This window comes from Phocoena sinus, chromosome 19 (genome assembly GCF_008692025.1).
Source record: "Phocoena sinus isolate mPhoSin1 chromosome 19, mPhoSin1.pri, whole genome shotgun sequence".
Lineage (NCBI taxonomy): Eukaryota > Metazoa > Chordata > Mammalia > Artiodactyla > Phocoenidae > Phocoena > Phocoena sinus.
In genome coordinates this window covers 40,361,587-40,374,624 of record NC_045781.1, presented here as the reverse complement: position 1 = coordinate 40,374,624, position 13,038 = coordinate 40,361,587, and the positions used below count along the sequence as shown (strand labels likewise).

At 58.0% G+C, this 13,038-nt stretch overlaps 2 protein-coding genes across 5 annotated transcripts in view; one reads left to right on the top strand and one right to left on the bottom strand.

Annotated features, from left to right (window-relative positions):
* The window catches only part of RIPOR1 (RHO family interacting cell polarization regulator 1), a 31,018-nt gene that overhangs the window by 3,556 nt on the left and 14,424 nt on the right, over positions 1 to 13,038 (bottom strand). Inside the window, exons 1-13 of one of the 4 annotated variants that reach the window (XM_032612620.1) lie at positions 12,510 to 12,658; positions 4,826 to 4,952; positions 4,559 to 4,711; positions 4,311 to 4,389; positions 3,577 to 3,600; positions 3,429 to 3,482; positions 3,133 to 3,285; positions 2,968 to 3,031; positions 2,831 to 2,874; positions 2,626 to 2,751; positions 2,023 to 2,171; positions 1,816 to 1,945; positions 57 to 1,736 (exon numbers count right to left, since the gene is read on the bottom strand). In XM_032612620.1, the coding sequence (XP_032468511.1) occupies positions 57 to 1,736; positions 1,816 to 1,945; positions 2,023 to 2,171; positions 2,626 to 2,751; positions 2,831 to 2,874; positions 2,968 to 3,031; positions 3,133 to 3,285; positions 3,429 to 3,482; positions 3,577 to 3,600; positions 4,311 to 4,389; positions 4,559 to 4,711; positions 4,826 to 4,929 (2,760 nt within the window). In that variant the 5' untranslated portion in view covers positions 4,930 to 4,952; positions 12,510 to 12,658. Of the gene's footprint in view, positions 1 to 56; positions 1,737 to 1,815; positions 1,946 to 2,022; positions 2,172 to 2,625; positions 2,752 to 2,830; positions 2,875 to 2,967; positions 3,032 to 3,132; positions 3,286 to 3,428; positions 3,483 to 3,576; positions 3,601 to 4,310; positions 4,390 to 4,558; positions 4,712 to 4,825; positions 4,953 to 5,779; positions 11,194 to 12,509; positions 12,659 to 13,038 lie in introns of those variants that run through there. The other 3 variants (XM_032612619.1, XM_032612618.1, XM_032612621.1) reach the window with 3 other exon arrangements.
* The window catches only part of AGRP (agouti related neuropeptide), a 40,617-nt gene continuing 32,540 nt past the window's right edge, over positions 4,962 to 13,038 (top strand). Inside the window, exon 1 of the mRNA XM_032612623.1 lies at positions 4,962 to 5,799. Coding sequence (XP_032468514.1) covers positions 5,797 to 5,799 — 3 coding nt within the window. The 5' untranslated portion in view covers positions 4,962 to 5,796. The remainder of the gene's footprint in view (positions 5,800 to 13,038) is intronic.

Sequence of the window (13,038 nt, the reverse complement as noted above, 5' to 3'; positions counted from 1 at the left end):
TGCCCCTGCCTGGCTGCCCTCCCTGCGCTGCCGCAAACCAGCCCAGCCCTCCTCACCATAAGCAGACTCTCCAGCCGGGTCACCTCCTGCTCCAGGCCCTGCAGCTCAGGAAACTGGCCACGATAGTCATCCAGGGCAGCCATTAGGGCCCCCAGTGCCTCTTCCAGTTTCCTGTCCCCAGGACCTCCAGCTGCCCCTGGAACTGGGGCCTGGGCAGCCCTGGCCACTCTAGGGTCTGAATGCTGGGGCACAGGGGCTAGGGGTGAGGGAGGGGGACTTGGGCTCTGACGGATGGCTTCTGGGAGTTTTGGGGAAGGGCTTGTGAGGGGTTCCCAACTGGAGCAGGTAGGACTTGGGTGGGAGGTGCTGGGGGCTATGGGGTCTGCCTGAGTGCAGGAAGTGGAGGCTGGGTAGCTACAGGACAGGGGGTCGATGCCTGGGAGGGGAGGGTCTGTGTTTGCAGAGGGGTTGGAGAGCGTGGCAAGGTCTAGAAAAGTGGAAGGGCTTACAGTTATAAGCGTGGGACTTGTGACAGAATGGGTAGGACTCTCGGTGATCTGGACTGGGTCCTTAGCATTGGGTGTAGCGGTGTGAGTTGAAATCCTGGCTGTGTGAGTAGGGGTTGCAGTAGTGTGGGTACTGCTTGTGGTGGTGTGGGTAGAGCTTGCAGTAGTGTTGGCAGGGCTTATTATGGTATGGGTGGGGCTTGTTATGGTATGGGTAGGGCTTGTAGCAGTGTGGGTGGGGCTTATGGTGGTATGGGTAGGGCTTGCAGTAGTATGGGTGGGGCTAGTGGTAGTGTGGGTGGGGCTTGTGGTAGTCTGGGCTGGGTCTGTGGTACTGGGGGTAGGGCCTGCAGTAGAGAGGGTAGAGATCACGTGTTTGTTGGTGGGGCTTGTGACAGTGTGTGTCAGGTTTGTGACAGTGTGGCTGAGGCTTGTGGTGGTCTGGACTGGGTCTGTAGTACTGGGGACAGGAGCTACAGGAGTGACGGTAGAAAGCATCGGCTTGTGGGTGGGACTTGTGGTGGTCTGGACTGACCCTGTGGTACTGGGGGTAGGGCCTGTAATAGTGATGGTAGAGACCACAGTCTTGTGGGTAGAACCTGTGGTAGTGTGAGTAAGGCTTGGAGCACTATGGGTAGGGCTTACAACACTAGAGGTGGCGCTTGTAGTGGTGTGCGTGGGGTCTGGCAATTCAGGAGAGCTAGAATTTATGGTCTTGTTAACTGAGTCTAGGTGTGCAGAGGGGGCAGGGTCTGTAGATGTGTGGGCGGGGCCTGTTGTACTGAGAGTGGGGCTTATGGCAGAATGGCCAGGGTCCAGGGCAGAAGGGACAGGACTAGGGTGCTCTCCATGTGTGGGATCTGGATGTGCAGGTGGGCTGGGTCCCTGGACTAGACTTTCTAGGCCTGCAGCCTCCACTGAAGCCTCAGCCAGGGCAGCATCCACACTGGCCTCACTGATATGGCTCAGAGTCCGGCTGTAGGGGGCATGCCCATTGGCCAGGGCTGGGGCCATGGCCCCCTCCTCATCCACGGTTCCAGAAGTGGAGGTCTCAGCCCTACGGAAGGCAACCTGGATGGACAGAGGCTCAGGCTGCTGCACCAGGGGCCTGGGGGCTGAGGAGTGGCGTGCAGTGCCTGAGAGCTGTGGGCTAGAGGAGTCATCGGAAGATTCGGACGACAGGGACCACGCTGTGCCATTCTCCAGCTCCTCCTGCCGCCTCAGCATATTCTAGGAGAGAGAAAAGGACATCTCAGGACCACCCCCGGCAAACCCCTGGATGGGGGGCTGAGCCTGGGATGTGACTCACATAGAAGGCCTGTTCCCGAAGTGAGGGCGTGTCTGGTGGGCTCTGGCTGTAGGTGGAGAAGCGCTTGGTGACTGTGGAGGCCTTGTTGACAGTAGAAGCGGCTGAGGGCTGGTCATCCTTGTCGAAGGGACTGGAGAGGGAAGAAGCTGTTAGAAGGTGCTAACATCAAGCCCCAGCCCCGTCTCCAAGCCCCTCAGCCCCACGAACCTCCACGTGACTTCCAGGCTGAGCTTGATGGTGCCGAGGTCATTAATGTCCACAGCTACGACCTGGGGCAGGGCAGCGAACAGATCCTTGGTCTCACAGGAGACGCTGCCTACAACCACATGGTTAGCCAGGCCCTTCAGTTCTGTCACCTGTAGCCAAGAATGCATGGTGGGGTCACAAGGGTGTAGGGGTCATGAGATTGTGGGAGATCAGAGGTCTGAATTTGCATAGAGGTTATGGGACAGTCACAGGGTCATTGGGCCATGAGGAAGTTACAGGGAATGGAGTTCTCAGGGTAATGGGGCCATGGAGGCTCAAAGCAGCCTGGGAGCACGGGGACCACAGAGGTCTAAATTTGTAGTCATTGAGGTCGTGGGAGTCACAGCCTCATGAGAGTTCAGGGGTCATATATTCACAAGGTCAGGAGATCACAAGGCAATCACAGGGTCATGAAGGTGAAGGGGTCATGCATTCACAGAGGGCCATGGAATCAGATGGGGGTCACAGGGGTAAGGGTCTCAGGGTCATGAGGATCATAAGGGGTTCACAGGGTCATAGAGCCACAGGATCTTGGTGTCCTATGGTTCTGGGCAGAGACATCACCTTGATGGACAGGAACTCCGTGAGCAGAGGAAGAAAGACGGTTTCCTCACTGTCCCACACCTGCTTTCCACTACCCTCTATGCGGCCCCGTAGTTTCCAGCGCTGACGCCCATATTTCATGCAGATCTAGGGGGAAGAGGCAGGTTGAAGCAGCCCTTGGTGTTGTGACCCTGCCATCCCAGCCCTTCCCTGCCCATCCTCCTACCTCATACTGATCGCCCACACATAGCCTGGCGAAGCCGGCCAGCCCTGGGAGTGGGGGAGAAGTAGATGAGCTGGGTCCAGGGGTCTCAGGCACACACCTCCCTCTCCCCGCCACCAGTCGGCCTCACCACTTGGTACCTTTCATCCGGAGATGGAACTCGCCCAGCTGTGCTTCCAGCTCGCTCTCCAGCAGGCACATGCTCTGAGAGGGATGGGCAGGGACAGGAGGAGGTCAAGAACCAGTCCCCTCTCACCAGCTCTGCCACACTCTGTGCCTCTGCCTCACAGGCACACATCCCTCACCTCTGTGTACTCCCGATGCCCCCGAGTAGCCTCGGCCAGGCTGTCCCGGGCCTCACGGCTCCCTGGGGAGCCGGTGCTGTAGGCACGGACCATGTTGTAGGCGCCATCCCGGAGACGCCGCTGGACACAGTATGCCTCATACAGCTCGTCGATCTGGGCAGATAAGTGGGGTGGCAGAGGGGGGATTGAGACTCACTACTGGGGTTGCTCACCCAGGGCCTAGCATCATCCCATCTCCCTGTGATACCCAATCCCCCACCCCACGCTGCAAGCACACACGCATGCTGCACAAGTACCTTGCTGGCGTGGAACTCCAGCCGTCGTAGGAAGCGTTCAATGGACTTGACTTGCTGGGGGAGAGGTGTGTTAGGAGAAGCCTGAGGCCCAGGGCCCTTTACCTTCCCCTGAGCCAACCTCTTCCAACACCATTCTCTATACACTCACCTTGTCTAAGTCATACAGGAAGCCCTGCGGGGAGAGATGAGGGGGGCATTAGGAGGTAGGAGAAGTACTCCAGCAGGGGCAGTTGCTCACCCAGACCTACCTAGCTCCTTTTCATCACAGCCTTCCTCCCTCTCACACCACAGTCCACAGCCATTCCAGTCAAAGCAGGGACTGACCTACCTTCCCACGTGCCTGGTCTTTGCTGGTGTCATAGATTTGGTCCCCAAGGCCCCTCTAGTACTCTTCCCCCCACCTCTTCCATGGGATCCCTCCCCTGGCCCACTGTCTTTTCTACAACCCCTAGGAAGAGAGCTCTGTGCCTCTTCATGCATGGTTCCCTCTACTAGGGAACTCCTGTTCATGCTTCAAGACCCAGCAGAAATGTTTCTTCCTCTGGGAAGCCCTGACCTGTTCCCCAGGCAGAACCACGGCTCTCCCTCAGTACCACTACAACATAATCTTCTGCTGTCCATGTCTGTGGGGTTTGACCCAACCCACTGGAAGCTCCCATGGACAGGCACTGGGTCCCAGGCAAAGTACATGCAGCCTGGGAAACCTGAGGAGAGGAACCTCCCCAGCCTTCCCTGATACCCCCTTTTCTAGTCACACCTGGACCAAATCACCCCAGAAAACAGCTCTGATGTCACCCAGGGCTGGTGCTGCCCAGTCCCCCACACCACAAGAGCAAAGGGCATATTAATCCTGGGCATACGGGATGCCAACCCTTCACTTACCAGGCGGGAATTCCTCTTGGACTCCCTTATCTGTCTTTGGAGTTTCTCCTGCTCCTGCTGGTGCACTTCCAAATAGGCCCTGAGGAAAGGGGTGACCACAAGAGTTATCTTACCTCTCCAGCTTCTACCTGCCCAGGGAACAAGCAGTGAGGAGAGGGTGTGAGGCTGGGGAAGGTTCCTACTAGCAGAAAGGGAATGAGGACTTAGGGAGGGATCATGGGACAAGGCATTGGGAGGGCACTGCTTACGTCAGGCCTCGCTTGAGCGCCGTGTACACCAGGTCCAGTCGCTCAGGCTGTGGGACCTTGGGGGCCGGGTGCGCCACTGAAAACATCTTGGACACTCGGGAGAGCGCTGGGGGCTTCCGTGGGGGCCCCGGGGGACTGAAGGCTGGGAAGCTCCTGAAGAAGAGACTGCACTCAGGAAGTGGCAAGAAGTCATTCCCCAAGCCCTCACTTGCACACTCCAACCCGGTCAGACACTCTTGACCCCATAAGGCCCCCTCTGCCACGTACCTGGGCCCCCGCTCCTGGCTGCCGAGGACGCCTGCGAAGGACTGGCTCCTATTGACCCGGGCGCTGAGCAGGCGGCGCTGCGGCCGCACCGACAGGGACATCATGGAATGAGTCCGCGCGGGGCTCCCTGGGGGTGGCGAGGGAGGGTGTCCAGCGCCAATCAGGCCCTTGAAGCCCCCTCCCCGCGGCCCCGACTCTGTATCTCAGTCCTGCCGGCCACGGCCTGAGGCTGGAGTCCGAACCCCAGCGGCCCTGGTGCTTATGACAGGGCGGCCGCGGGTGACTCGGTGTCGGACTCAGCGTGGCCTCGGCTACGCCCCCACTTCCTGCAGAGGTGCAGGCTCCGCCTGCCGCGCGGGGCAGGAAGGGGGGTCGCACTGGGACCCTCCCCGGGCTGGGAAGGGGCAGGAAAGGGGAGGGGCGCGCAAAGAATGTGCGGAAGCGCCTGTTTACCCGGGGGTGGGGCGGGCTTCCCAGCCCTGCTCTGACCTCCTCCCCCCAAGTGGACCAGGAGCTCCCACGCCCACACCCCGAGAGGCCGTAGGAGGTCACGGGGCGGGGCGGGGTGCGTGCTTTGAGCCCAGCAGAGCTGCCTGGCAGGCCCGGCCTGTGCAGGTTGGGCTCCCCACACCGGCCGCCCTGCGGAAGCTGCTCCCCTCCAGCCCCCACCCGCTCCGAGGCGCCCAGACGCCAGAGCCCTCCCGGTGCCCAGAGCCGGGTGATTCCCAGGTTGGGGGGCAGTGCCGAGAAGTGCCCCGCCCCTCCACTTTCCTGAGACTCCAACCGGGAAACTGAGTCACAGACAGCAGCCTTTGCCCGTGACCTTAGCAGGAAGAGATCCTCCACAGACCCCCACACCGCTCCGGCGAAACACGCACCCCAGGCCCACAGAACGCGGGCCGCAGCCCCCTGGGACCAGCCCCGGAGCCTCCGCAGCCCCGGACCAGGTCCTACCTCTCTTCTTGGAGTTCATGGTAAGTCCAGGACAGCCCTCCAAGCTCCGTGCTTGCCCCCCGTGTCCCCGCTGGCCCAGGGCCACTCGGTGCCGGCCGGGCTGGGCTCCGCGCTCGCTCCCAGCGACTCTGGCTCCTGCTTCAACTCCTCCTGGCGCCGCCCCCCGCCCAGTTCCTGCCGCCTGACTCAGCCCGCCGGGATGGGGCGGGACCCGCCGGACCACGGGGGCACCTGGCCCTTGGCCCCCCTCCCAGCCTCTGGGAGGGGTGACTGGAGGTTCCCCTCAGGCAGGGGACTTACAGGGGTCTTCTCGGCTGGGTCAGGAGTGTGGGTAAAGGGAGTCGAGGGCGGCGGTGAATATGGAGGGATAAACAGAGTGAGGACACCGGGTGGGGCTGAATTGGGTGCAGTTAGCACAGGGGACTCATACTGTGGCTGTTGAGGGGTGCTGAGAGAGAGCTGGACACAGAGGGCTGAGAGTTGGGGTTCTGAGTGTGTGAAGGCTAGAGAGCAGGGGCTGAGAGAGTAGAAGGAAGGGCTGGGGGTGCTGAGTGGAGGGACTGCCAAAGGACGGCAGAGAAGCACTGAGCATGAGGGGGTTTGGAGGCTGAGAAGGAGCTAAAAGTGGGGAACTGGATCAACCCCATATTATGTGTTGCCACCGAGAGAAGGAAGAGAAGCAACTGGGTGCAGAGAGTCCCATAGCACCATGCACCACCCCCATCCCTCCACCCTCAGAGGGGATGCTCAGTTTGGACACCCTCTCTACCCCCAGGCCACAGGGTAGAGGATCCGGTCCCATTCCCCAATCAGGGCCTTCTCTCTGGCAGAAGCTGCATCCTAGGGCAGAGGCCCCATCCTTCTGGCCCCCACCTCACCTGGGCTGAATCCCCTTGGTGTTGGCCCTTTCTTGCCCCCAGTATCTCTTTATTGACTATCCCTATCCAACTCTAGCCTGGATAAAGGCCACCATACTCAGGGTCCATTGAGCATCTCATCCTCTCAGATGGCCTGGGTGCTCCCCCACCGCATAAACACTCTTGCTCCTTGATGCTCAATTCTGCTGCACTGGGCTTACTTTTTCCCCAAGAGGCTGGGGTGGGCCCAGGGGTCTGCATTTCCAACCAGCCCACCACCCCACTACAGATTCAGATGCAAGATGTCCAAGGATCCTAGTTTGAGAAATGCTATCTCCCCCTCCCTCCTTGAAGACTGGATGCTGTGCACCCTATGCTGGCAGCTATGCATTCCCATGGATTGCCCACCCAACACTGGCCTCTGCTCCGTGCAGCCACCCTCCATGGGAACACCCCAGTCTCATCACCTGGCTCTGGAATGACCCTTTCCTAAATCAGAACCACATCTCCATCACCCCCTCCTCACCTGCCTTCTACCTGTGACCTCTTGAGACCTCAGCTCATTTATTCAACTATTTACCAAGTGCCAACCCTATGCAAGTCTCTGGAGATAACAGCTGGAATTGCACAGACATTGCCCTGCACAGAGCTCACAATCCGCCTCTGCTTCCTTTCTCTCTGCCAGTTCCCTCCTACCTTCTCTTCTCTACCTTCCTTGCACACCCTTCTCCCCAGCCTGGATCTGCAGCCACCACTCCAGCTTGCTTGCCTGCTACCAATATCCCCAGCACCCTGGGCTTCTCTATTACCTGGCAGAAACCAACCCTGGGCAACCTAACCCCCTGCCTTCTCTGCACCTGTGCACAGGCTGGCGGGAGCTGCCAGAGGTCTTGGCACAGCAGCTGGGCTGGAAAAGAGCAAATCTCAACCTCAGCCAGGCTTTTGTTTCCCGTGCGGGAAATCCTCATGTGTGACCTTAGCCATCTCTCTCCCTTTCCATGGAAGATGAGTGTTTCAAACTTTCTCCACAAGCCTCAAACAAGCTCAAGTCACTCCCACATAAAAGATGAAAACAACCTTGGAAACCATCCAAATGCCCATCAGTAGATAATGGAATGCTATACAACAAAAAGAATGGACAATATACAACCACATGCAACAATGTGGATGAATCCTACAGACACAATGTTGAGTGAAAAAAGCAAGACCACAAGAGAGGATATATGTTTGAGTTCCTTGATATAAAGTTCAAAAACAGTTAAACTTAATCTATGGTGACAGAAGTCAGAATAGTAGTGACTATTAATAGTAGTGACACTACCCCTGGGGAGTAGTGACTGGAAGGGAGCGCAAGGGGGCTGACAGGGTACTGATTATGTTCTGTTTCCTAATCTGGGTTGTATTTCCTGATCCTATATGGGTGTGTTCCTTTGTGAAAATGTCTTGTGAGCTGTACAGTTAGGACATGTACCCTTTCTGTGTGAATATTATATTTCAGTATAAAGTTAACTTTAAATAAATAACTACAAAAAGAAATGACCCCTCTGTGGACTCCCAGCCTCTTTCTAGCTACCCTACCCCTCACCCTATTTGGCTCTTTTAGAGCCAAGTTTCTTGAAGAGGTGTCTACCTCCATTTCCTCTCCAAACCCACCCACTCTTCTTCCTATCTTGGTACAGCTTCTATACCCAGTACTCCCCTGACTGGTCTGGACAAGGTCACCAGTGACTTCCCCATTGCTGAATCCAGTGTCCAATGTTTGGTCCTTATCCTGCTTGATCTCAGCAAAGCTTTTCACTGTGTAGTTCTCTTCCTCTTCCTTGAGCCTTTCCTTGTCTTGGATTTCAAGAGACAACGTGCCTCTGGCTTTCCACCTATCGCTCTGGCTGCACATTATTATTTTCCCAGAGGGTCTGCCTTTTTCCCCATCCCTGAATGGGCCTCATCCTCCCCACTCATGGGCTGGGTACATCTCCCACAGCTTAATGCCATCTAAATTTTGCCAGCTTCCATATCTCTTCCTTGCCCAAACCGTTCTTCTGAGCACCAGGCCTGTTTATCAAGCTGCCTGCTTGATACCTCCTGGAAGCTGAGTGACAATGTGGAGTGGGTTATTAGGGATGTGCTAAGTTTGAAGGCCCCAAACTAAAGTCACCACTTTCCTCCTCAAACCTGACTCTCCCCAGTCTTAACCTCTCCCCGACAGCCCCACCATCTATTTATCCAGTTGTTCAAGACAGAAACTAGGAATCATCATGGATCCCTCAGCCTCTGTTACCCCCACATCTACTCAGCCACCCACTCCTGCCGTCTCTGGAATCTGCCCCCTCACCTCCACCCCTATAGCTAGAACTCAAGGCCAAGCCATCACCAATTCTCACCTAGAACCCTACAGCAGCTTCCTAATGGGTTCCCTGTCTCCATGCTAACCCACAATGATCTATTCAATAACAGCATTGCCCCTCTTGAAATTCCAGTCATCTGACAATGCTAAAAACTGTCCTTTATCAAGTGATTTCTATGCCAAGCACTGTGCTTAATTAACAAACATCATCTCATTTAATTCTGGCAACAAACCTACGGGGGTGTGTCCTATTAGCCCCACTTCACAGGTGAGAAACCTGAGGCTAACTGGCTGTGTGACTTTGGGCGAGACATTTCTTAACCTTTTGGGGCTGCAGGTATCCATCTGTTAAATGAGGATAACAACAATAATAATAACAACGATCTCACAGGGCTGTTGGGAGGATGAAATGAGATACTTCCTCTACTGGGAGTGTTTGGGGAAGGGAGAATCGTATGTGGAGTACAGAAGTTGGGGTGGACACAGTACCTCACTGTAAACACACAACAAATGTTAACTGATGTTATTAACAATTATTAATCTGCCCAAGATTACACAGCTGTTAAGTGGTAGGGCCAGGATTCAAACCCCAGGACTCTAAATCTTTAACTTCCCTCTATTCTAACTCTTGTGAAACATCCATGGGCATTCCTCTACCCCAAGGATAAAGTCCAGACTCTCTAACATGACCCACAAGACCTTCAGGCTCTGTCCCTTCCCTCATATACCTTCCTCCTCCCCTCTGTTCCCCCCATGATCATTCTGTTCCAGATACTGTGAATTCTCCCCATGCCTGTAGGCTCTTCAGCACTTAAGCAGCAGCTCTCATTGATCCTATATCCTCTTCCCACTACTCTCAGCCTGACCAGCTCCCTCTCTTTTTTCAAGTCTTACCCTACTACTTCTTCCTCAAAGAAGCCTGCCTTGGATTGGGTCCCCCTTTAAGGTGCCTCATAGTTTCCTCTCTCTGATCCCTGAGGCCACATAACTCAGTTGTCAGTTCCCCTTTAGGGTCTGTCTTCCAACCAGATTGTGAACTCTGGGGGCTGAGGCCTGTCTGCTTTGCTCACTGCTGTACCCTCTGCGCCCTGCACCAAAGCAATGAAGGAAGGCAGGAGCTGATTATGAGTTGGGGGCTGACTGAACTGGGTTGCCCAGATACAGGTAGATCCTGAGCTGCTGAAGGGGTAGATTTCAAGTCTCTATCTACCCCAACTCCTCTACCTCATGGACAATTTCCTTTTCCTTTCCTTACTTTCTGATTGTATCAGCAGGTGGGCTTCTGCCCTCTGAGAATGGGGCTGGGTGGGGGTTCCCTGGGATTCTGGAACTGAGTAGGTGGGCTGGACTCAGAGTAGGCTGAGTGTCCCATCAATTTTCTTTCTCTGGGCTTCTGCCACAGGGACCAGGATGTATAACTGTTGGTCTAAATGACCATTAGAATATCAATCTAAGTGACAATTCCAGGGGGTGAATAGGCAGGATCTCCCCTGCTGGGGGTGGGGGAAGGGAAAGAGCTGAACCCCTTGAGCTAAGGGGAGGGGCCACCTCAACTGGTGTTGGTGGGGGCTGGCTGATAAGAGCCAGGGGATTTTCTGGACTTATGGCAGCCCTGAAGTCTGTTCTTGACATGGGAAAGAACCCAGGTCTCAAGGGTGATGGGGCCTGCAGCATAGCCAGCTCAGGGCAGCTAGGAATGGAACTCTGCCCGCTTGCGTGGCCCCAGATCCCGCGGCCTCTAATACCCTCTACACGCCAAAACTGGTGCACTTGCGTGGGTCAGGAGGTCCCGCCACCTGTGCGGCCCAGCTCAGTGGTATTCCAGGCCAGCCGCTTTCCCGGGAGTCTCCGGTCCAGCCCCGCCCCACCGCAGGGCCGCCCAGGACTGAGGTAAACAGACGCTAAAAATAACCCGGGCAAGGGGCGGCTTCAAGGAAGAATGGGGTCCCTCCTGAGCCTGCCCCTGTCTCCATGGCAACTGCCCCAAACCTGGCTGCTGACATCATGCCGCAGCTGCGGGAGCAGGGAGGGAGGGGGGCGCGGTGCGGCCTGGGACCCCCCACCCCGGAACCGGGCGGAGGCGGCCGGGTGGCCTCACTTCCTGCCGGCCCCCTCCCTGGTCAGCTGGTCACATTCCCGGACGGCGGCGCACTGGAAGCCTTGTGGCCTCCCCCGGGCCGGGCCTGGCAGAGGCGCTAGTCCGAGCTGCAGCGAGGGGCCCGCAGTGACTCAGCCGCGTCCTCCCCGCCAGCTTTTCCACCCGGGGAGGACCCAGCCCAGCGCCCTGTGTGCTCCCCTCATCCCCACCCATTTCCAGTTACCCCTCTGCAGCTGCTGCCCCACAGGACCCAGGACAGAGAGGTTTTTTTTTTGTTGGGTTGTTTTTGTTTGTTTATTGTTTTTGACAGGGAGGTTTTGTACCTCACTCTCCAATTCTCATCTCTCTCCCCGCCCACCCATCCCCGCCGCTACCCTCCATGCCGGGGAAGCGGATAGTGCAGTGGCAAGAATTCAAATCTGGGTCTAATTCCCACCTCTCTCCAAACCAGCTGTGCGACCTTCAGAATATTACTTAACCTCTCTGGGCCAGTTTCTGCATTTGCCAGATCGTCTGGTAACCCTCCTCAGAAGGCTGTGCCGGCACTGAGCGATGCAGGCCCAGGGCAAGCCCCACAGATGGCCCACCGTATTGTTACACTGGACTGCACACAGTAGGTGCTCGGCCAGCCAGCCTGGACATATATTAGAAGCAACCCAGAACTGGCTGAGATGGGTCAGTCTTGGAGGCTGGACTCAGGCCTAACGGGGAGAGGAGAACAGAGGGTGCTGAAGCCAGGCTTACCCAGACCCCTAGCCCTTGTGAGCAGCCCCTTCCCCAAACTGGTTCTGCAGGCTGCCCAGGCCTGGCTGCTTGCAGAATTCCCACACCAGCCTCTCATTTCCAGGTACAGGGTCCGTTCCCCTACGGCGCCGGGGCTATTCTCCCCGGCCTGGGCCGCACCAGATTTGGGCGAAGAGCCCAGCCCAAGGCCGCATCGGCTACCTCGGGTCGGGGCCCAAAGCGGCTTAGGCCAGCCGGTGAGGCCAGAGAGATTAGCTCATCTCGGAGGCGGGCCTGCACCCCTTGTCGCCCTCTCCCCATTCCCAGCTCAGTCTCTCCTGCGGCGAGGGCAGTGGGGCTCCCGATGAGCGTCCGTGCCAGGGCCCAGGCTGGCGCCAAGGGCCCACCCTCAGGCCTGGCCCACCCCAGAGCCCCGGGGCACAGGCCGCCTGGGCCTTGCCGTGGGAGGGAAGGAGGCAGCGCCGGGTGCGGCAGGCCCAGAGGCGGCGGCTTTTGTGGGCGTCCTCCGCGCCCGAGAGGAGGGGAGGAACGACACCGCGAGGCCTGGGTTCCGGGGATGGGGCGATACGGGACAGGGCCTCAGCCGGGGCAGCAGATCTGGGACTCCCCAGGCGGGGGTAGCCACCAGAACCGCCGCGCCTGACCCCCGCCCTGCCCGCGGTCCCCGGAAACGGCGGGGACACTCACATGGCTGCGCTGGGCTGCGCGGACTTCGCGCTCTCCGTGCACTGGTCGCTGCCCGGCTAGGTCGCGCCGCAGCTGCCGCGGTCACCGCCGCTGCTGCCCGCCCCTCCCTCTGCTCTGCCGCCTGCAGCCCAGACGCCCCGCTCCTCCCCTGGCCAGCTGGGCCCCACCCCCTGCGCTCCCGCGGCTCCCACACCCCTGGAGGCGCTCACGGCTCGCTCCGCCCTCTAGGCTAACGGGGCAGGCCGGTGGCTGGCGGCGTCCACCAGCTTGACGGGGCGGGGCGAGGCGGGACAGGGCGGGGTGGGGGGGGAACCCTGGACGACACGCGGGCGGTGGGAGTTCTCATTGCTCGGGATCCGGATACATATGCGGGAATAGGGCGACATTCGGAGAACCATTAGCAAAGGCAGGAAGGAACCATTCCTTCCCATGCAGACCCCAAAACCGGTGCACCGGAGAGCCTCGCCTGCCTGCTCCCTCCTTGAATTCCGTGGGCTCTAGAGACCTTTCAGGCCCCCATATGTGAAAC